This window comes from Telopea speciosissima, chromosome 5, assembly GCF_018873765.1.
Source record: "Telopea speciosissima isolate NSW1024214 ecotype Mountain lineage chromosome 5, Tspe_v1, whole genome shotgun sequence".
Lineage (NCBI taxonomy): Eukaryota > Viridiplantae > Streptophyta > Magnoliopsida > Proteales > Proteaceae > Telopea > Telopea speciosissima.
The window spans coordinates 34,705,899-34,729,351 of record NC_057920.1 but is presented as its reverse complement, the minus strand read 5'-3'; the positions used below and the strand labels follow the sequence as shown (position 1 = coordinate 34,729,351).

Below are 23,453 nucleotides of genomic sequence, written 5' to 3'. Positions count from 1 at the left end.
GAAGAAGAAGAAGGACCTCCCAATCTACAAGATGCAAGGAGTTGCATCCACCAGCCCTCACCCTTGATATGACTCACAAAACAATTCTCAGAAGAGAGAAGCAGCAGTAGCCAGGGCCAGCAGCAAAAGTCGATTTTTTTTTAAACATAATTGGTTGGGGAGCCTCTCCCACGGTTTTTATTAAATAAGTGGCCAAAGGCCTTATTCCTAAATCTATTACAATTCAAATTTCTCACTTAATATCGTGGAGAGGTGGACCTAATTAAAAATAACTTAAAACTTAAAATCAAAAGACCTATATACCCTTAGTAACTTAAAACTACTTGAAATAAAAGAAGATTTCCTACTAGCCAATAGGATATAAGAACCTATTAGCCAATAGGAGCACTTCACTTAAAACTACTTGAAATAAAAGAAGATTCCCTATTAGCCAATAGGATATAAGAACCTATTAGCCAATAGGAGCACTTCACTTAAATTAGACCAATTGAACCAATTGGATGCAACCAATTTAAACCGATTCAATTAAAAACACAAAATAAAAACCAAGTATAGAACTGAAATAAACTAAACTAAGGCTCCTACTAAAACCCTAGGCTTAGGGTGGCTTCTTCAATTCGAGGAGGCTAGGGTCTGCATCACTCACTCATCAACGTGGTTGGAGAAACTAACTGTTAGAACCGTAGGGGTACTTTAGACCTTTTTCTCTTATGTTTTTATGTTTCTATTATGTGGGCTTTAGTCCCACATTGCTTATTTGTATTTTTATTCTCTATTCTCAGTGATATAAATAAAGAGCTTGGGATGATCATTATTCATCCAAGCCTTACTCTAATTCTAAGTCTGACAACACTAACTCTTTTTTTTTTTTCTTTCATTGAACCGTGGCTGGAGCTCTAAGGCTCGTACAAAAATAACACGAAACGTAAAGGAGGAGTCCCACACACGGTGTGGATTACCTTGTACAACAAGTTATTCAAATAAAGAAATTAATTATTTATTCTAATTAGTAAGTGTAATCTAATTAATAACTGAAATAGTATCTGAAAAATAAAATCTACCTAATATCTCTTAAAACAGAAATAGAAGCTATCTGAAAAGCAAACTTTAAAAGATCTTGGGCATCACTCGTCATACGCAATCTGACTTCTTGGCAGCATCTCTCTTCCAATGCAAGCTGGCAAGGGCTCACTGAGTATTTTCTAAGTCTTTTAAAAGTTCTTCTCCATACAATCAGTAATCTGGCCCAATCAAAAACCAGGCCACACCAGACCAGGTAAACCCAGATCTGGACTGTTTTTTGGGCCTTGTTCTTGTGGTTATATCTGTGTTGAAAAAACTCATCCACGACTTTGGTAGCGATGTCAAATCAGACTTGCACGGTCAGCCTTCGGTGGAAAGTTGAATTCAGCAACTGTCAACTCCGTCTGTATTCCGTTCCTCCTTGCTCTGATATCAAATAATGTACACCAGTCACAAGTGATAACCAGCTCCCAAGAGGATCGCAAGCTTCAGGTCCAACAACAGTAAATACTTTGATCGGTTCTCAGATTTGCAAGAAATTTCAGATCAATAAAATAAAAACAAGAAATCGAAGAAGGGAGGAAGAGGATTGAGTAGTCTCTCTCAGATTCGGGTCTCTCACCCACGGCCTCTCACCGTATTTTGGTCTCTCACCAATGGCATCTCACCATACTCCCTCTCAGAGCAACTGAATCACTCAGCACACAAGGCAAAGCCGTGTTTTCTTTTCTCAAAATCCCGATCTGACGGATGAGTCCTCTTTCTTCTATTTATAAAATAAAGTAGCAATTACAAAGTGAAATTCCCCATGCGTGGGATAGCTGGACGCAAAGGAAACTCTGAGATTGCTATTACAATAAAGAAATCCTACTTTCTAAAACAGAAAATAGAAACAAAAAATATAAAAACCTAATATTCTTAATGACTAAAAAACATAAAATAACTACTGAATCCGGTATAGGCATTAAATCCCTAATATTTGGGCTTATAGAATTGGCCCATTACAAAAGTAAATTCAAAACTATAAAGACCATGGCCCATACAACAACCCATTGGACATTCAAATTAAGCCTATTAACCCATTCTTGGTCCAGTTTGATGGCCTGGTTTGCTGCTGCCCTTTTTGTTCTCTTGAACTACATCACCGATCCTTTGAATTGATCATCCATTCAAGATGATTGGGGTTGATGTTTCCCATGACTGATCCATCCTATACCAATCCTTGAACCCTGGTTGTGAGTGTATGAGGTATGCAATTGAATATTTCATCCAAGAATTATAAAGTGAGTTCAGAACAATTCCATCCACTTGATAAGGAATTCCTGCAACCATAATCAACTCCAGGTTCAGCTCGGCCCTAGTATTGCTGATGCTTTCAAAACTTGGACACTAGGCTTACACAAGTGGAACTCCCTTGTGGGACCTACAAGCAAGCTATTCTTTGCTTCCCTTTGTTTGTAAATTGCACATTGGCTGGATTTTTTTCAACCAGTCTATAGCCAGAGCTTTGCCAACATGAACAAGGAAATATTTATTTAAGTATTATATTTATTAAGTTTTGAGCTAGTTATATATTCATTGTTGGTAGTGATTAGACAAATATCCCTTTTCCTTTTTGTCTTGATTTCGTCAAGGTACTAAAACTCGGTACTCGGTACCAACTCGGTCCCTTGAAAAACCGAGTCGAGTTGAGATCTCGCCGAGTTGGTGCATTTTTGTTTTTCCGACTCGAAGCCTCAACTCGGTGGGTTTTAGACCTAGTTTGGGTCTGAAACTTGGTATTCAGCCTATTTTAGGCCATTTAAACACAATAACACTATCAGATTTTGTAAAAACAAAGTCCAAATAGGAGTTATGTACCGGTCAAACTTAATTTGGTGTGCACGAATGTTGTCAAAATCGCTCTGAATGAAAATATTTTCTTGGATATCAACACAAATGAATATTTTACCGTACTTTTGGTTTTTAGCAATGTTTTACCATATTAAGATTTATGGAATTTTTAGATTTGAGAAAAACCCCAGCATTAGAAAGTTGAAAATTGCACCTACTGCTGAAAATCCAGTTTTTGTTCTTGAACTGGGTGGTTGACTTTTTTTCCTTTTGGAATTTGATTTTTTAACTATTTTTATTGGATTCAAATAGGGGGGTATTTGCTTATTTATGAATAATATCTTAAGTAAATGAAATATGTATTTCATTTACTCAAATGATATTAGGCATAAATAAGTGTCTATATACCAAGGTTTGCATAGATAGGTGTTTGTATACCAAGATTTTCCACCAAGATCTCGAGATCTGACACTCATATAAGGGAGTTTGGATTGAGATTCTCGAGATCCCGGTCGAGTTGTTGCACTTTTGCAACTCATATGCCAACTCATCTCGGTTTCTCAAAAAACCGAGAAACTCGCCGGGATCTCGCGAGTTCTCGAACTATGGATTTCATTTCCCTTCCCTTCCCTCCCCTTCACTTTCAACCAGACAGTTTAATGTAGAACCAATTCAGGTTAGAATTTGTCCCAAATAACCCAGGAATAAGGCACAGCAGCCCAGCAGTAATAACCCTACAGCAGGGTACAAACCAGGTCTGAAAATAGGACTTAGGGTTCAGATCAAACACAACTTTCAGCCACTTAAAGGAACTGTAACTAGGGCCAATTGTAAGGCTGAGAATGCTCAGCAAACCTTGAGAACAGGGACTGATTTGGATGACCAGAAACAGTAGGAACAGGAGGTCACCAAATTAGAAAGTTAAGGGATTAGGTGTAGAAACCAAACCAGCCTGTATAAAGTCTCCAAATTCTGGTCAAGTGGGGCTGAGGTTGAAGAAGGGCTGCACTCCAAATTTGAGCCAATTCTAATGGCTAGAAGTTGAGATATGAAGATAATCCCAAATTAGAAGGTTTATGGTTATGGAAGGTTCCAGCCGAAGGGGGGGGACAGAAAGGGGAATCGAGTGGAGTGGAGGGTGAGATGGAATGGTGTTTTAAAATCCAGCCGGGTTTGATGGAGGGATATGGAAATATGGGACTCAGGTGTTGCAGCAACCTTCCACTCGCTGGAGCACCACAAAGGTCTTCAATCGATGGGTCACAACACCAACAGATCTGGAACTTGTTTGTCACTTGATCCTGACTTTCAAGAGGTCCTCACAGCACTTGTAATAACCTTCGAATGGCAGCAGCAGTAAAGGGAATCGAGCAAGGGAAGCAGAAAAGGGAAAAGAAGGAAGAAGAAAGGGGGGGGTAGGGGATGGCCTTCTCAGCCTGGGCCTCTCACCCACAGCTATCACAGCTGTTGAACATAGGAGTAAACTCCCATAATTGATGGCTAAGTGGCCAAAATATTCTTTTCTCTAAAACTTAACTTCTTCCGTTAAGATGTGATGCCTATTAATAGCTTAGGCAAGCTTACAATGAAATAGGAACTTTCAAAAAATAAAAAGAGAAACTTAGTAAATTGGAAACTACTAAATCTAATCTAAAATAGAAAGTAACCAAACTTAAACTACTTGGCTTTATAATTTAGCCACATGCAACTAAATTAGAAACTAATAATTATAGAAACTACTTAATTGCACCAATCCTAGTTGACTAGTCAAAGAGAGAATCTGTCAAAATTGTGGGGCATCTTTGGGCAGCTTCTAGAAGCCCTGCTGTCCAGTTCTGGCCCAGGAGGGGGCCTGGGCTGGTCCATCTCTGGCCCATAAAGAGGCCTGGTTCGATGGGCCTTCTTGTTTCTCTTTCTCTGGCCAAATTCTACATCAGCTCTCCCCCTCTTAAAAAAAATTCGAGCACGAATTTTGGACTGAGTGGAACTGAGCTTCAAGTTGTGCAAATCTGTCATCAGTCCATAGTAAAATTCAGGCCGTTCTTTGGAGGCACGAATGTAGTCTAGGAGATGTGGCTGTCGCTCTGCAGTATACTTAGGTGGAAGAATAAATTGCAATTGCTCTACTTCGATCTTCAAACGTATCCATGGGAGCAGGCACATATGTGTCACCAAACATTTCAGGTTCAGACTTGGACTTATCTTGTAAAGGGACTTCATATGGTTCCTTACTAGCTGCCAAAGGTTCCATGTGGGACAACACTAGTAATCGCCTCGCATTATGCTTTCCTTTACCCTTTTACTGTTGATGGTGCTTACTATCTTCCTTTGCTGGTGGTGTCTCAAGGAGGGGTTGCAACAGTTGTTGATGTCTTGCTTGGGCTGCCTTCAAGTTAGCTCTCACAGCCGGAATGTTAAGAGGATTAAGTGCCAATGGTTTCCCTTGAAATCAAAGAAACACTGGTTTTTAAAACCTCCTACCAAGACATTGTTGTCGTAGATCCAAGGTCTTCCTAGTAGCACATCGGTCAAAACCATAGGGATGACATCGCACCACACATCCTCGTAGCAGGAAATATGAAGAGGTACAGAACACCTTTTAGTTACCTCCAAGGTGCTGTCATTAAGTAACGACACTTTGTAGCATTGTAGGGCTGTGGGTGTGGTTCAAGCTTGAGCTGTCTGTCGATGATGAATGCTTGAGAGACCACATTCATGCAACTCCCACCGTCTACGATGACTCATTGACTTGTACTGTAGAATCGCCACTGTTCATCAGTGTGTTAAAAATGGTGTGATGCCTCCATTCCTCTCCCTTAGATTCAGCCAGCAGTATTCTTGAGACAATATTAACTTCATAGGCGTTTTGGGTCAAATCATCCTCTAGAGTGTCATCCAAACCTTCACCCTCAAGGCAGCATTAACAGCCCACTCACCACTCAACTGTGGATCACATACAAGCATTTCCGGATTGGATTCAATGGCTGTATTGATAGAATTGGCCTTGTCCCGCTGTGGGCAGAATCTAGCAACGTGGCCAAATCTTTGGCAATGGTAACAACGTGTTTCAGCAGCTTCCATAGGTGCCTTGCCCTTATCCGTGTGAGTTGTGCAGCTTAATTAGGGGCAGCACTAGTGCGGTTAGGAGGGGGGGTTCTTTTCTTTAGTTGGCTGAAAATTGTAGCGTCTAGGGGCTGCTTTCAACAAATCTTCTGCCTCAAGGGCTTTTTCAAAGCAATCATTAAGACTTTCAATTGGCACAACGCCCATCTTGTCACGAATCTCAATTTTAAGTCCCAACTTGAAACGGGACAGAGGCTGTTCATCCTCCTCATCAACTCCGGTACGGGCAATCAAGTTGTTGAACTTGTCCATGTACTCCTCTTCGGACAAGGTGCCTTGATGAAGAGTGTTGAGCTGATCATGCAGCCTTCTATGGAATGTGGAAGGTAGATATTTGGCCTTGAAATGATCTTTCATCTCCTCCCACATAGTAGGCTCATCATGTTGGCGGCGCAGTCTGTCTTCAGTGTTTCTCCACCACTCTCTTGCTGGTCCAATAAGCCCTGTACGGGCCAGCTTAAGTTTGCGTTCCTCTTTCAATGTAAACCAATCAAAATAATCATCAAACGCGTACAACCAATCATAAAACACAACAGGGTCAGACTTCCCGTTGTAATCTCGCAGTTCCAGCTTGACCTTGTGCTTGTCGTTTCGCTGTCTAGCACCATATCCAGCAGCTTCATCATCAACAAGGTAATGATGACCTGGCACTCATTGGGGCAGACGAGGAGCTAAATTAGGATGAGGTGGTGGTCTGCCAATAGTTTGCTGCCTGGAAAACTCCTTCATTTCTAGCACATCATTCTTCAAGGAAGCGATTTCAGTCATAAGCTGTTGAACAGCAACTGCAATATCCTCATTAGTACTTAGCTGAACTTGGTTAGGGTTGTTAGAACTCCCCTCTTCCATGACTCTGATACCAAATAATGTAGAACCAATTCAGGTTAGAATTAGTCCCAAATAACCCAGGAATAAGGCACAGCAGCCCAGCAGTAATAACCCTACAGCAGGGTACAAACCAGGTCTGAAAATAGGACTTAGGGTTCAGATTAAACACAACTTTCAGCCACTTAAAGGAACTGTAACTAGGGCCGATTTTAAGGCTGAGAATGCTCAGCAAACCCTAAGAACAGGGACTGATTTGGATGACCAGAAACAGTAGGAACAGGAGGTCACCAAATTAGAAAGTTAAGGGATTAGGTGTAGAAACCAAGCCAGCCTGTAGAAAGCCTCCAAATTCTGGTCGAGTGGGGATGAGGTTGAAGAAGGGCTGCACTCCAAATTTGAGCCAATTCTGATGGCTAGAAGTTGAGATATGAAGATAATCCCATATTAGAAGGTTTATGGTTATGGAAGGTTCCAGCCAAAGGAGAGAGGGGGGGGGGGGGGACAGAAAGGGGAGTTGAGTGGATTAGAGGGTAAGATGGAATGGTGTTTTAAAAAACCCAACAGGGTTTGACGGAGGGATATGGAAATATGGGACTCAGGTGTTGCAGCAACCTTCCACTCGCAGGCGCAGCACAAAGGTCTTCAATCGATGGGTCACAACACCAACAGATCTGGAACTTGTTTGTCACTTGATCCTGACTTTCTAGAGGTTGTTTCAGCACTTGTAATAACCTTCGGATGGCAGCAGCAGTAAAGGGAATCGGGCAGGGGAAGCAGAAAAGGGAAAAGAAGATAGAAGAAGAAAGGGGGGTAGGGGATGGCCTTCTCAGCCTGGCCCTCTTATCCACAGCTATCTCAGCTGTTGAACATAGGAGAAAACTCCTATAACCGATGGCTAAGTGGCCAAAATATTCTTTTCTCTAAAACTTAACTTCTTCCGTTATGATATGATGCCTATTAATAGCTTAGGCAAGCTTACAAAGAAATTGGAACTTTCTAAAAATAAAAATAGAAACTTAGTAATTTGGAAACTACTAAATCTGATCTAAAATAGAAAGTAACCAAACTTAAACTACTTGGCTTTATAATTTAGCCACATGCAACTAAATTAGAAACTAATAATTATAGAAACTAGTAATTGAGCCAATCCTAGTTGACTGGTCAAAGAGAGAATCTGTCAAAATCGTGGGGCATCTTTGGGCAGCTTCTAGAAGCCCTGCTGTTCAGTTCTGGCCCAGGAGGGAGCCTGGTCTGGTCCATTTCTGGCCCATAAAGGGGCCTGGTCTGATGGGCCTTCTTGTGTCTCTTTCTCTGGCCAGATTCTACATCACAGTGCCCAATTATACTTTGGCCATTTATGAAAGCTGCAATTTCAATTTCTAAATTCTCATTTCGAAATTGGAAGAAAATTCGTAATGCTGCCTAAAGTTAGATGCTTAATTGGGATGGTAACATCCTAGAGCTTTCTATATGTTAATTGTTCATGTGCCTTAGGGAGTGCTACCATTAATCATTTTGCTCTTTATTTATTTTGAAATTTTAAAATTTTAGGCGCAACGTTCTGTTTTTGATTGGATCCTATTGAAATAAAGGTCATATTAAGTTATACTCACAGTCATACATTTCTTTTGAGGCTGACTTTGCATGTTTTGAATGCTTCAATGGTTATCACAATATTTTATAATGTCATTTTTTTTTCTAAAAAAATGTGTCTGTCAGGTGAAGTTTCCTGCTAGAGTTTCTCCGCCAGAAAAAATGATGCAGAAGCATTTTGATTACAATAATATAATGGAGGCTTTTGGTCATGTTAACGATGGCTTGCAAGAATGCGTGACAGAAATTGGGACTCTGCAAGAAAAACTTTACAAACATTGTGATGCTTTTGAACAAGAAGCCAAGAGCCTTTACAAAGTAATGGAGACTGTTCACAGAGAATTAGCTTCCTCGAAAGAATCTTTGGATACCATGGCAAGAAATCTCACTTTTCAAGATTCAATGAAAAAGGACAAAGATATTGAACTTCTTATGCTGCGTCGAAATGTTTCCCTGCTTTATGAAGCATGCTCCCATGCAATTTCAGTAATTGAGAATAAAAGAGCTCAAATGATTGGTAGTGGTTTGGCTTCTGAAATGCATGAAATAGGGGTCAATTTGAAGCAGCTAAGACGTACTGATGAACGAGAACCTGTTGATTCTTTCACTGAGGAACATATTAGGAGTATGTCACAGACTTTATTAGTAGCTGTGAAGGATTCAGCAAAAATACAAGCAGAAATAGTAGCAGGAAGCCAAAAGGACCTAGAATCCACCATTTTGAGTATGCAGAAAGAAATTCAGGAGAAAGATATCCAAGGGAAGAGGATTTGTGAAGAGCTTGTTAGTCAAATCAAAGAAGCTGAGGCAGTTGCAGAAACTTACCTGTTGGATCTTGAATCAACTAAAACTCAGGTGCATACTTTGGAGAATAAGTTAGAAGCAGTGGAGAAGGAACAGAAGTTATTGGAGTTGCAGTTAAAGGAGCTACAAGAAGGTGAATCCTCCTCGAAAGCATTACAAGATAAGATTAAGTCATTGACTGGTTTGGTAACTGCCAAAGAACAAGGTAAGTACTTTAGAGCTCATTCCTTTAAATCTTCTTAACTCTGTATACCTTTTATTTTGATTGAATCTTTTGATTTCTGTATGCTTTTCATCTTTAATTTTGTACATTGCAGAAATTGAGGCACTTATGCAAGCACTTGATGAAGAGGAGTCACAGATGGAAGGCCTGACAAGCAAGATTGATGAATTGGAGCAAGGCTTGCAACAAAAGAATCTGGAACTAGAGACCCTTGAAGCTTCTCGTGGGAAGGCTTTGGCAAAGCTTTCAATCACTGTGAGCAAGTTTGAAGAACTTCATCATATGTCTGAAAATCTTCTCTCAGAGGTTGAAATTCTTCAATCACGGTTGCAAGATCGGGATGCAGAGGTCTCTTTCTTACGTCAAGAGGTCACAAGGTGCACTAATGAGGTTTTAGGTGCATCGCAGGAGAATAACAAGAAGCTTTCAAATGAATCTCATGAGTTGGTAACATGGTTGAGCATGATGACTTCACGTCTTGGGGTGCGTGATGAGCTTCCTGATGATAAGAAGGGCAGTCAGATACAAGCATATAAGGAGATCCTTGAGTGGCAGATAACATCCATTGTGTCTGAGTTAGAGAATCTACGAGTAGGAACCCAAAGCAGAGATGCTTTGTTGGAGGCAGAAAGAAGTAGAGTTGAAGAGCTGTTGCACAGAAAAGAAACTCTTGAGAATTCATTACGTGAAAAGGAAACTGAATTGTCCATGTTGCAAGGTGCGGGAGTTTCTGGCCAAGCACCCCTGACCTCCAATGAAATTTTGGAGGTTGAACCAGTGGTATGATATTTCCTCCATTCTTTTCCTTGATATAACAAAATATTTTTTGGGTCTCCTGTCGAAACACTTGCTAATTTGTTGTTTTACCTCCTCCATCTTTTGACATTTCCTGGTTATTTATTCGGTAGTATGTATCAATCTTGAAGTTTGATAGAAGTATAGTTGAGCTCATTTTTCTTGATGGTATCTTCGATGCAATATTCCAATGTAGTTGTGACAGTAGTTTGAGATCAAATGGATTTTCAGTGGGAAGATAGTTAATTGCATTGTGGATAAGCTGTTCCACATGGTTCAAAGTAAATTCCATTTTTGCTTTTAGTCGGCATCTACTCTTAATTTCGATTATGATAATTCCATGATCCTTCCTGTACTTATTAACTGGCATTTTGCTCAGAATATTACAAATTGTTACCGGAACTTCTAGTTATTTGGACATATTGGTTAGTGTTGCAGGCTTTGTTCATAAATATTTTATTTTAAATTTGAGGTTATTTTATTTTATTTTTCTTGTTAAATATGCTTGCAAAGTTCAAATAAGTCGTTCTCATGCATGGTTTGAGGAATCGAATTGCTGCTTCCTACTGATTTGAATTGGAATCGGTTGATATTGATCCCGATTCAGCCTGATTTGCTCCCATGATTCATGGCAAAATATCTAGGGTTCAGGCGATTCTGTCTGATTCCGGCGGGAATTGGATTGGAATCAGGCGAGGCCGATTCAGTTCCTGATTCCTCTACCTTGAACCTTGTTTGCATGTGATTATGGTATTTCTCTTTTGTTACAAATCTGACACTAACTAATCAGTAGAAGAGTGGAGAAGAAGAAGAGAAGAATAAGAAGAGAGAAGAGGAGAAGAGGCACACTGCCGAGAGAGAGATGAAGGCAGCCTGCGATAGAGCTTGTATGTTCTTTCTCAGGACCTGGGTTCTATTAATAATAAAGGGCAGAATTAAGGTAAGTTGGTTAGGGGTTTATTATGAAATTACACCTAAGCCCTTACCAATTACAACTTAACAAATAAAGACAGAAAAGAAAGTAAATAACATAGAACCCCAAAACCCAAAATAACTATGACTAAACTACCCCTAATTCTCAACACACCCAAAATAACTATGACTAAACTACCCCTAATTCTCAACACTCCCCCTCAAGCTGGAGCATATAGATCTCCCATGCTCAGCTTGTTACAACATGTGCGAAAATTAGGGGCAAATGACGACTTGGTGAAGACATCAGCTAGCTGATTTGAAGACGAAACAAACGGAGTCTCAACTAGCTTTTTCAAGACTGGTGGCACTTATAAGGGAGATTTTGCAGAACTTACAATCAGCAGGGTAGGAGAATCAAAGCTAGTACCTGGAGAGGGGAATGAAACCCCAAAAGATCAGGTGGAGCAAGTAAGCTGAGCAGAAACTATGAAGCCAACTATAGGGTTCAAAAAGGCTCAGAAAACAGAGCAGCCGCAGGTACAACTATCACAATTTGTAGAAAGACCAAAGGCAGTCGATCGGGGAACCAAACCAGAGTGAAAAACAGGTCGAGTCTCCCTTATGCAGATACAAATAGTCCTCCAAAACTCAGAAATAGGAGATACCAAATTTTCGAAGAAACTCCGTTCTTTTGAATTCTGAAAAGAGAAGCAGCAGAAAACAGAAACCTTCCCATCCTCCAATCGAAACTTCAAGAGAAGGTCTGCACATCACCAACAACTATCACAAAGAGTGCTCCATTCGTGTATAAGGAGTATTCAATCCATTAACCCAAAAAAAAAAAAAGCAGCAGCAGGTGGCTACACAGCAGAAAACTGAAAAATTAGCAGAACCCTTCAACTGATGAGTAAAGCTCTGATACCATGTTACAAATCAGACACTAACTAATCAGTAGGAGAGTGGAGAAGAAGAAGAGAGAAGAGGAGAAGAGGCACACTACCGAGAGTGAGATGAAGGCAGAGCCTGCGATAGAGCTTGTATGTTCTATCGCAGGACCTGGGTTCTATTAATAATAAAGGGCAGAATTAAGGTAAGTTGGTTAGGGGTTTATTATGAAATTACCCCTAAGCCCTTACCAATTACAACTTAACAAATAAAGACAGAAAAGAAAGTAAATAACATAGAACCCCAAAACCCAAAATAATTATGACTAAACTACCGTTAATTCTCAACATCTTTGTTTCCTAAGCACTTTGCATGTGGATTTTATTTTAATTTTTTCTTCTAGTGTATCTAAATGCTTCTGTAAGTACTATTTTTCCTTTAAAAGATGCGTCAGTTGTCTGACCTTTACTATCAAAAGTGTAATACATGTGCCAATGGTCTAACCTATATTATTACTATAACTATTTTGTAGAAGTTAATGCGGCAAGCGAGTTTGGTGAAGCTAAATCACATGATGCAAGAGAATATTCTACACCATTTTTTTATGGTCTTGTATACATGTGGGAGCAAGTTATTGGTGTGAAACTGTTGTACAGAATCAGTACATTGGGTATTGTAGATTTATTTTAGTTGTTGGGAAAGTTTGTGCAATTTTATTTAAGTGCCCTGGTCATTTGGGGTGGTTGTAGGTTTAGCTTTGATATGTTGAGTAAGGTAGGATAAGTTCTGGTGATCATAGGAAAGATGTTCCATGTCTATAGTAAATTTTGTAGCTTTGTTCAAAGGTCAGCTTGTCCTTTTTCTGTATTAATATTTTTTTGGGTGCAAAATACAAAAAAAAAAAAGAAAAAAAAAAAAGATTATGTATTAGCTAAGTACCAAGATAAAGTGTCTTTATGGTTTCTCACATAGGAATGCCATGCATACCATCCAGCTATCTCGTAGTTAGTATCTTGATCTTGACATTATAAGTTTTTTATTTTTTGTGGATTTTAAAAGCTTCTACACTTATGTTTGCCCATTGTTACTACTCGTATGCACAGTTTGTTTTCTTATGAGATTGAATTCAATATTTTTACTATACCTATTTGGAAAAGTTCAGTTCTTTACTAAATTAAGAATATTTCTTTCTTATTTCTTATTTTCTTGTTCACAAACTTCATTGTTGGTATAAAAAACATAGGCGTCTCACTGTAGGAATATTTGATGCCATCTAATGCAGATGAACAAAAGGACAGTTGGCGGGGCCTCTATTGTACCTCATGTGCGCAGTCTGCGAAAAGGCAATAATGATCAAGTTGCTATTAGTATAGATATGGATCAGGGTAGTAGTACATTAGATGATGTAGACGATGACAAAGGTAATATTCACTTCTTTCTCTTTCTTCTATAATGCACTCATTCTTGCATCTTTAAATATTAGGGAGTATGAAATTTTTATGTTGCATGAGCGGATAGTGGAGAATATTGGTATTCAAGAACTTGGTTTTTTTTTTTTTTTGTTTGAATATTTATATTTATGTTTCTTGTTCTGCTTGAAGTTCATGGTTTCAAGTCACTTACTATGTCAAGAATTGTACCAAGATTTACTAGGCCTGTCACCGACATGATCGATGGCTTATGGTAAGCATAATCCTGGTTTTGACATTCATTAGTTTTTATTTAGTGTTTGTGCATGTGCTCAAGGATTTCTCAATTTTAATTTACCAGGGTCTCATGTGATCGGGCACTAATGAGGCAACCTATTCTACGACTTGGAATTATAATTTATTGGTCTGTGTTGCATATGCTACTTGCAACTTTTATAGTTTGAAGAAAATACTCTCTCATCATTAAAGTACGTCTCTTTCCTCGTTTGTTCTGGGTAAATTTACTGCAGCGCCTATCTTTATATTAATGAATAAAACTTCTGTGCAAATTGCTCACCTGCAGGGAAGTTGGGAACCAGCATCAAAATTTTGCCAACTTGGATGTTAAGGTAGCTGGTAAGTTGAAAAAATAAGCTTGTCTGAAAATTTAACAATATAATTTGGTATTCTTATGTCTCTTAAAAGAGGATGGTGATGGTCATGTGAAAAAATCCTCTTTTTTTTTTTCCGGGACAATGAGATCACTTGCAGGGAATTTGCCAAATGAATAGTCCTCCACTCCTTCCACATCTGTCCTCTCTTTCCTCATGTCCCACATGTACTAAATTCAATTCTGTACGGTTAATCAAGTGATACTAGAATTTATGCCCAGAATTAGATTCTACCATGTATGTCTTTTGATACCTTTTCATTGCTATATCTTTTCCTTTTTTTATTTCATCATTTTTTCACAATTGTTCATGTTTGCTACATTTTGATTATTTTCCATTTATGCGTCATTCTTACTATATATGTTAATTGAAGTGGCTGGTTGGTTATTGCATTAACCAACCAACTGAAGCTCTTCAGTAGCATCAACAGTTGCATCCTTGATTTATGGCTTTACTAATGACTTTTTTTTTGGACCGAGTTTCCCTTCAACCACGGCGGGTTCAGATGCGCGCAGGGGGTATCGGAGGGTATTTTGGGGAAAACACTAAAACCTAGGAGGGGTTTGCCAACCCTAGGATGGTGGGAATCTGTTCACCGGGTGGAGGAAAACTTAGTCCAGTGTTTGTTTTTTTAATTAATTTATCCGTACTTTTGAGAATGTGATATAGGATATAAGAAGAATGGTTTTTTCAAATTGCTGAAGCGTCAATTTATGGGACTAATCAATGGTAGACTGTTAATATATTGGTTTTTGGAATATATGGTAGATCTAATTCTCTGTTTAAGGGTCTGGGACTGAGAAATAGAGAAATTCTTTTAAAGAATAAATTAGGTTTAAAGATTAAGTGATATAGGGTTCATAGAGAGAAATTCCCTTTTGGCTAGTAGTTGTGGTGCTGTGAATGATAAAATGATGTACTCATTGGTATTTCGGTGACCCAGCCAATGGAAGAAAGAGCTTAACCTGGTTCCAGTCCTGCTTTCACAGGGTCCAAGGAGGATGGAATGGAGTCTGTCCTATCCTTGTTCACTTGCAGAAATTGACCATCCTCAGAGTAGAACCCATGGCCTTGTGTTGGCCGCCTAAGATTTTACTGCTGAATTATAGCAGTAGAAAAGGAAGAAGGAATAAACATAATTGTTGTGCTGGCGGCCCAAGATTTTACTGCTTGAATTATAACAGTAGAATAGGAAGAAAGATTAAACATAATTGTTGTCGTATTCTTCCGGCAAGTTGCAGGAGGCTTTTTTCTACAAGTGCTCCACCTACTTGAGTTCATGGTGTAAGTGGATTATTTCAAACTCTAGGTGGTTGGTGAATACCATCTCTTCTCTTCTCTGTGTTCCATATTTATCAGATGACTGATTAAAAGTTGTCAACTAACAAACATTATCACATACATACCAAGTGAACACATTTTTGATCGTTTATCAGTACCTGCGATATCTCTGGCAGTCAAAGATGGATTTACCTCTTCACTTGATTGTTGGCACTTCTCCATGTTATGATTGTTTTGTGTGTCAATATATTATATATATCAACTTTCAGCTGTTGTTTCCATCTTGTTGGTTTTGTTACTAAATCGTGGATTTTGTCCATGGTTTTCTTGATTTTGCAGGTTCCCCCCACCCCCAAGGTCACTGGACAAAATAGAATTGGGGTTCAAAAGTTAAATCTACTACTCTGCCATTACATTCATCTGTGTAAACATTGATTCTTTTTAGATTAGATTACATGGGTTGGGATTATTTTTTCAGCTCAACCTGGCAGCTAAGATTTTCCATTTTTGCGGGTGAGAGGGTGCGGGGGGTTCATTTTAAGTTTCAGCTTGCCTTGGTTGTATTCAATAAAACCTTGTCCATACTAAAGAAGATAGTTTTGCTCCAATCAAAGGTTGTATATTAATGCTATCAATAAAATATAATTTTTTGTTTTTAATATATCGGCTTTCTTTTTTAGTATTTGATTTCAGAAGTATTTTAATGATATTTGTATCTACACTTCTCTCTTACAAGGTTTTCACTACAAGCACTGGAAAAATGAATACAATTTGTAATTTCTAGCCCCTCCTGAGATGATGTATTGTATGATATTTTGTTTTAGCCTTTTGCTCAGATGCTCTACATTCATCACCAAGGATTTAAAGCAGGCACTTCCAAAATTCCTAGTGCTGACACACTAGCGCTAGATTTGCCAGAGAGTAGTTTAAAGTGATTAGAATTCCATGGTCAAATGGGGTCGAGAGTCGCGAGAAATTGGATTAATTCTTCAAATCATGATGTAGGTCTACATCTCTTGGTCTCTTGGGTTGTTGGGCTGATAATCCGATGCTACAAAGAAAGTTGCATTTCATAAGGTGCTGTTTCCGAGAACTTTCAGTCTACTGATCGAGAACCACTAAGATGTTGAGGGTAGGGATCGTCCCACCCTTCTTCAGGCAGCAGACGGGGTCTACCTCTGCTTTGGTTGCTCCTAGGACTTTTGAATCCATATAAAGGCAGCGAAAACAACAGAATAACTCAATCTTTGGCAAAAAAACAAAGTACTCTATTGAAATGGTTGCAAGTATGATGAACAATACATCAACAATCCTTGCAACAAGGGAAAGAACTCTACTACACTCCTAGATAGAAAATCAATGCGAGATTTGGATAATCAGTTGAAGGTCCACTCTATCTCTTCTCACTTCTTATTTATAATGGCTAACTCCTAACGTCTCCCTCAACGTAGTCAGTTACGCCCCTTTAGCTTGTTGTGGCCACTTTCCAAGGCACACTATCATTAGCCCCAAGTACCCACTCGTTGATAACCGCTACTAAGAGTACCATTTTTTTTTTTTTTTTTTGGTGGAAAAGAGAAACTGCATTAATCAAACATAATACTTACAATGTCATCCATACAGTCAGAGCTTAACTTCTGAATCCTAGCAAAACGAGATAATCTATCAACAGGTTCAATTTATGATCTATGTTGTTTTATAATGTTTACAGATCCATGGGATGCAATAAAAAGGGAGGTATCAAAAAGCCAAGTAAGAAGATGATACGGCCAGGTCTGGTCAGCTGGGTTGGAGAGCCACCCGCGAACTTCCTCAAAATCAGTCCAGATAGTTATTTGTTGACATCCCAGTGGAAGTGCCTTTTGGAGTCCTGCTTGGAGGCCTCGTAATTCTGCTTCTTGCGGTGACCCTACAAGTCCAAAGTTCATAGAAGAAGCAAATAAACTGTGATTATGAATAATCATGTAGCCCCAACCTCCTAGGGAAGTCGTGGGACAAAAGCTCCCATCTGAAATAATGAGACACATATCCTCCGTGTCCAACCCCAAGTAGAAAGACAAAGAACAAGGGGGAGTCAATGAAGGATTAACTTGGGTGGGACCCTGTGTCTCAAGTGTATTTTCCAACTCAAAACCATAGAAAAGTTTCAAAGAAGTGACCCATTTAAACACCTTTTTCAAGACAAAGTGAGGATTGGGTGCCTGATGTTGGAAAACCACATGGTTCCTTAACCCCCAAATGAAATATGTAGTTAGGCACACGAGACTAAGTATATAGATTGCATGCTGCTTAGATATGCTCCCAGCCGATAATAGTGTTTGAATAGAGTCCACAAAAGAGTCCCCGATTAGATATTCAGTTCTGATGCCCAAGGGTGTTGCAGCTCAAATCCTCTTCGTGATAGCACATGAGAGGAAGAGATGCCAAGGTGTTTCTGGGTGGGAATGGCAAAAGGGACACAAATTTGAATAATCTCGGAGCCAACACAATTTGGACTTAGTAGGGATACCATCATGTAGTAATCTCCACAGGAAAATTTGAAATTTTGGTGGAATTTTCAGTGTCCTATTTGATCCAATCTTCTTGGACCACTTTCTTTTGTGGGCCGTGACGGTTCCACTGGGCTTGATGGTCATTAGTTACCTTGGACCGGCCATTTCTTGGGCCATTGGTTCACTTTCCAGAATGAACCATTTTGAGGTGTAAACAATATGCCCCTCGTGACCTTTTTGAACGGTTTCGGTCATGAAAATATCTCCAACCACCTGCCCTTTTTGAGATGACGTGTGACAGGATGACAACTTTTCATTTCCACTCGTCTTCTCTTGCCTCGTTACCTGAAACGCTTTGCCGGGTTCTATCCCGCTTTTCGAGGTATAGTAATGATCACACCTCATTTGAAATATCTTCCTTGGCCTCTTCATCTTCACTTTTTTTGCCTGCTTCATCTTCCTATGACTCTTTCTTCAAATACCTTGAGTGCAAGTTCATCTTCACCAACATTGCCATGGGTCATCAACAGAAACCCATTGCTGAAAGCTCCAAATCCGTCGCAGAGCTCCTCCAAGAGCGGTGCACGTCTCTCCCTCCTGCAGTAACCAAGAGGTACTCACCCCTTGCAACGATCATTTAGCTTTAGATCCTTATTTGGCGGATCCATCAATCACCAGCTCTATTTCCAATTTTCCAATTTATCCCAGCGACTCCCTTTTACTTGGGAAAGGCACTCCTTCCTCTCCCCTGTTGAGGCTTGGAGCTTTCAATAGCCTCTGGCCTTCTAGGTATGATGAGTGGAATGCTTAGGTGGAGAGACTCTCTGCTTGAAGAAAACTTGGCATAAACAAGGCATTTATGATGCATCCTTATGTCCACCTTCACCTTTCATTGCCACATTAAACTGCTTCACAGTGTGTTGCATTTTTGGTCTAACAACACCAACTCCTTTTGTTTCCATTGTGGGATGATGTCTCCAACTCTCTTGGTCATTGGCGTCCTCCTGGGTCTCCCGGTTGAAAGGGAAGAGGTCAACGGAGTTTCTCTTGGTTCCAGGGAAGAATGGGGCTTGGAGTTCTAAAAAAAGTCTAGTTATACCTCCTACTTTGCCAAATTTCGAAGAACTCAAGGCCCAGTCACTAGACAGGAGTACGTAGCTTTCCTCATGTCTTGGATCTGTCATTGTCTTATTTGCAACCGGGCTGAACAAATCACCAAGGCCTTCGCCTGGCCAATGCTTTGGCTAATGGTCAAACGATCAACTTAGCTGCCTTCGTTCTTTCTACCCTATATCGAGGCTTTAATGACCTTGTGGCCTCAGGTTTTACTAATGCCGGCGCTCCAGCTTTGGCTGAGTGCTTACTTCTCGGAATTCTCCCTTACTCCTGATTACAGGGATTACTTGGCTATCGGCTTCAAGTTGCTTCGTGTTTCACTGAAGCAACATTTATCTAAATGCTTCTTCTTCTTCCCTGATTTTCCAGAAGACTGTGCCAATGACTCCTTCTTGCCTTTTCACAAATCTCTCAGCCTTCCCTCATAGCTTTACCTAGTCCTACAAGACCCGTCAGCCCATGCATCCAATTGGGCCACTTTTTTAGCCTACTATGACCTTCATTTTGGTGTTTTCCTTGAGCCCACAGGTAACAACATGTGTGGGATTGAGCACTATAACCCCCAATTTTGGGCATGACAATTCGGGCTCCTCCAGTCTATCCCCTTTCCATGTTTTTTCTCTGACGCCAATGGCACCCCCACTCGAAGGGTGCTAAAAAGCTGGGAGAGTGTTTGTGACATTACTCTCCTTTCCCAATTTGTCCTGACCAGCTTTCAACCTCGTTACTTCGAACCTGCTCCTACAGCTACTGCAGATTTCATAGCTTGGTGGTCGAAATGCTATGCTTCGGCCATAATCGAGTCTTCATCTTTTGATGATTGTCATTTTGCAACTTTTGGCCGTCATGCTTACACTAACAAATTTTCTCACTTGCTGTAGAAATCAAAGAAATGGTCAGCGAAAGAGAAAGGTAATGACGCTTCTTCTTACCAAGCCATTGTGGCATACAAGCAATTTTTTTGAACAAAATACATTCCAAGTGCGGATCATGGTATTGCACATGACCGACATCGAGCAGCCGTCGCTCGGCTTCAGGAATGATGTAAAATTGATTTCTTGTCGAGACCAAAAAACTCTAGCTGGACTTGGAAAGGTTTCCCAGTGAACATGAAGCGCTTCGAGACTGAGTTTGCTAAACTCTTAGAATCTCAGCCTCCAAGGGCGATGGGCACCTATGCTTTATCAAGCACTGTTCACCCGGAGTCCTATACCAATGCTATGGCTGTGACCCACTTTGAAATGTATACTTTGGACCAACCTACTGCTGGCTACAGTACCTTTGTGCTCAGATACCCCAACTGCTGGCTATAGTACCTTTGTGCTCAGATACCCCAACTACTTAGGTATTTATTTTCATTGTATTTCTTCCTTCCAACTAAGCGTGTGTTCTCAATCTATCCATTTCTTCAGATGTACTCCCGATCAAGATTTCTGATGGCAATAGCTCTGAGAGCTCCTCTTCCAAAGAGAAGGCGATTGAAAGTGATCAGGCCAAAACTTGGCTTATCAAGCGGCCGAGAAGACAAGGCCGATCAACCAAGCGTCATCCTGAGGCCAAAGTTCAAGTTGAGAAAAACAATCCCCCTCAAAGTGATCGTGTTGATTCCCAAAGGCTGAAACGATCACGCACTGATTCTTGCGTTCATCAGCCATGCTCCAAAAGTATCCGGAGCAGACAAGACGATGAGGCCGATGAAGCCAATCTGGCAAAGCTTTCCTTAACCAACCCTGGTCATTCTTCCTCATTTGATACTCAAACCTTGGCGCCTAAGCCAGTCACTATTTTGGCAGCCTCTCATCCGTCAGTCCAGGCTCGCGTCTTTGAGGGCAGTCCCTCTAAATCCATCTCTCGGCCTGCCAGTCTCCCAAGCCCTGTTATTGTGGTGAAAACTCCTGCTCCCTTGGCCTCGTTGCTGCTAGATGCCAAGGAACATGATCAGCCTCTAGCCATTGAGGCAGTTCAAGCCCCTCTAGCTAACAATACGGTAAGAAATTTTGCTTTCAACTCATCCTACCATCTTGAGTCCACCTCCTTAACCATCTTTTCTTTTGATAGATTTTAAGTATGGCGGATGTGTTAGCTGAATTAGAAGACCTCTTTGTTTCCCATCCTGTGATAGCTTCTCCTGCAGCACTTGAAGTTCCTCCTCCAAGTGCCTAAGATATTGAAGAAGCATGGAAAACCTCTCGGCAACTAATGGATCAACAGAAGACGAAGGCATTACGACAAGCTATAACTTGTCTTCAGTCTATCTGAGACCTTGGGGATGTTCATGAGACTGCCCTCAAATGTTTTCCAGAATTAATTGACATTATTGAGAATAGTCTACCTGTTGCTTTTGAGACTGTTCCCAAGCTGCTCAGGCTACCAAAGCTTGAGAGGACCAACTGTCTGGGCTCCATACCATCCATTCCCAACTAAAGATGCTTCAGAAGGAGAAAGATGGTCTGAGCGAGGAGGAGCAGCAACTGGACAATGAGATTCAGCGTTTGTAGGAGAAAAGGGGTACCGTGGCCTCCAAAAAAATCCAAATGTAAGCTGAGACAACACATTTGGCTAAACAAGGTTGTTCAAAAGGTGCTTCCTACTGTTTGGCCTTGGAACTTGAGAAGAACCTGTCTCATGAAGCCGTTGAAGTGTCCAAGGATATTGATTCCGTGGATGGCAACTTGGAACTTTTTGGACCCGTGTCAAGCCCGTAAGCAAGCTCGAACCTGAGGAGAATGTACTACCAGCTCCTTGAACTTTCCACCAGTGTAATGGCCATGATCGATTGTAATTATTTTTGGCCCTCAATCATTTTGTGTGGCCGATTGTGTTGTTTTGGCCTTTTGAATTATTTTGAATACGGCTTATCGTGTCCTTATGAGATTAAAAATAAACCCAAAATTATTGCTAGAACAGCAGTAAGAAGGGATCGAATCCACGGGGAACTTGAAGGCTAAGCCACTTAAGATGATGTAAAGTGATTTCGAAAACAATTATCTAGAATGAACTTAAAAATAAACTAAGAACTAATGAACAAATAAAAATCGATGAAGAAGAAGAAAACGATGAGAGAAGACTGTCTTCAGGTTTCAAATCCATATTGATCTTTATTAATTAGTTAATGGTGCACACTTCGGTTCATTACAGCTACAAGCCTAATGACACCACAGAGTGATAAATCGCAATTCAACCTAGTCATAACCTATATTGTCGATTACTATCGTCTTTGGCTTTTGGCTTAGCATGCTTAGTTCGGTCAGTTATAAACTATCATCAGTTTCAATTACAATCACAAGAATACCATTGCTTGAATAGAGAAGATGAATCACAGAGACAAATTCTTTAAACTGGATTTAGTAATAAAATCCATTCAAGGACCTAAAATTATAAGTCTTAACATCAAGCAATCAAGTGTACCAAACCAAAAATTTAATTAACAAAATTCAATGCTTCATCTACACCTAAAGATAGAAGATACTTAGCCACTCATGTCACACCCCAAACCACCCCCTGGGAGGATTAGGTAGGTGACCCGAATTGCATAACGAAAATCCGCCAAATCCCACGGATCTAGAAGCGGTTAATACACTCACAGACACACATCAATAGCGTTACCACAAGTAAAATCAGAGTGCTGCAGATAATCTATATTTGCAAAGGAAGAAAGAAGAAGCATAGCGATATAGGAAATGATTGTTGTATATACATAAGTAAGACTGTTCATTTCCCATTTAAACCCACAAACAGAATAGTATGATCTAACATATACCTCGACTGAAATAAAAGTAAATATATATACAGGGCGAGATAACTCAACCCCAAAAAGAAAGGCTAAAAACTAGAAGCAAGAACGGGGATTAACTCCTGACAAAGTCAAAAAGGAGTCCCCAAGAAAAAAAAAAGTAGCATAAGCATTCACGTCAACACCCTTCGCGGGTCAGTCCTTAGTAGGCACCGAGAACACTCAGACCATCGACACAACCTTCGTCGGAGTCCATACCAATATGGTCATAACCACCAAGGCTCTCCTTCGCGTAAGGAGCCGTGCTGCAACAATGACATCCACTTGTACAATCATCTAATAGAAAAGCATATATAACAGAGTGTGAGCCCCACTAAGCCCATGAGTAAAACATATCATCATGAATGCATATGCAATCACAATCATATGGATCCTATATGAATATGCAGTCCAGTTATTTATTAGCCACCTAACATCGTAATTAGGGCAGGTTAGTGCTACTACTATCACACCCCAAACCACCCCCTAGGAAGATTGGGTAGGTGACCCGAATTGCACGACCGCAATCTGCCAAATCCCATGGATCTAGAAGCAGTGCTTACATTCATGAACCAAAATCCACACCTTAACCACAAGTAAGATCAGAGTAATGCAGGACATCTACAATTTATTAGAAATAAACGGAAGCATAGCAATACGGGAAATGGTGATAATATATACATATAGAAA

At 40.1% G+C, this 23,453-nt stretch overlaps 1 protein-coding gene across 4 annotated transcripts in view; it reads left to right on the top strand.

The window, feature by feature from the left end:
• The window catches only part of LOC122661162 (centrosome-associated protein CEP250), a 40,545-nt gene extending 24,506 nt beyond the window's left edge, over positions 1-16,039 (top strand). For 3 of the 4 annotated variants that reach the window (XM_043856493.1, XM_043856492.1, XM_043856495.1), the window contains 7 exons: positions 8,527-9,409; positions 9,522-10,207; positions 13,305-13,443; positions 13,624-13,705; positions 13,793-13,919; positions 14,015-14,069; positions 15,724-16,039. In XM_043856493.1, the coding sequence (XP_043712428.1) occupies positions 8,527-9,409; positions 9,522-10,207; positions 13,305-13,443; positions 13,624-13,705; positions 13,793-13,895 (1,893 nt within the window). In that variant the 3' untranslated portion in view covers positions 13,896-13,919; positions 14,015-14,069; positions 15,724-16,039. The remainder of the gene's footprint in view (positions 1-8,526; positions 9,410-9,521; positions 10,208-13,304; positions 13,444-13,623; positions 13,706-13,792; positions 13,920-14,014; positions 14,070-15,723) is intronic. The other variant, XM_043856494.1, reaches the window with a different exon arrangement.
• The last annotated feature ends 7,414 nt before the right edge of the window (positions 16,040-23,453 follow it).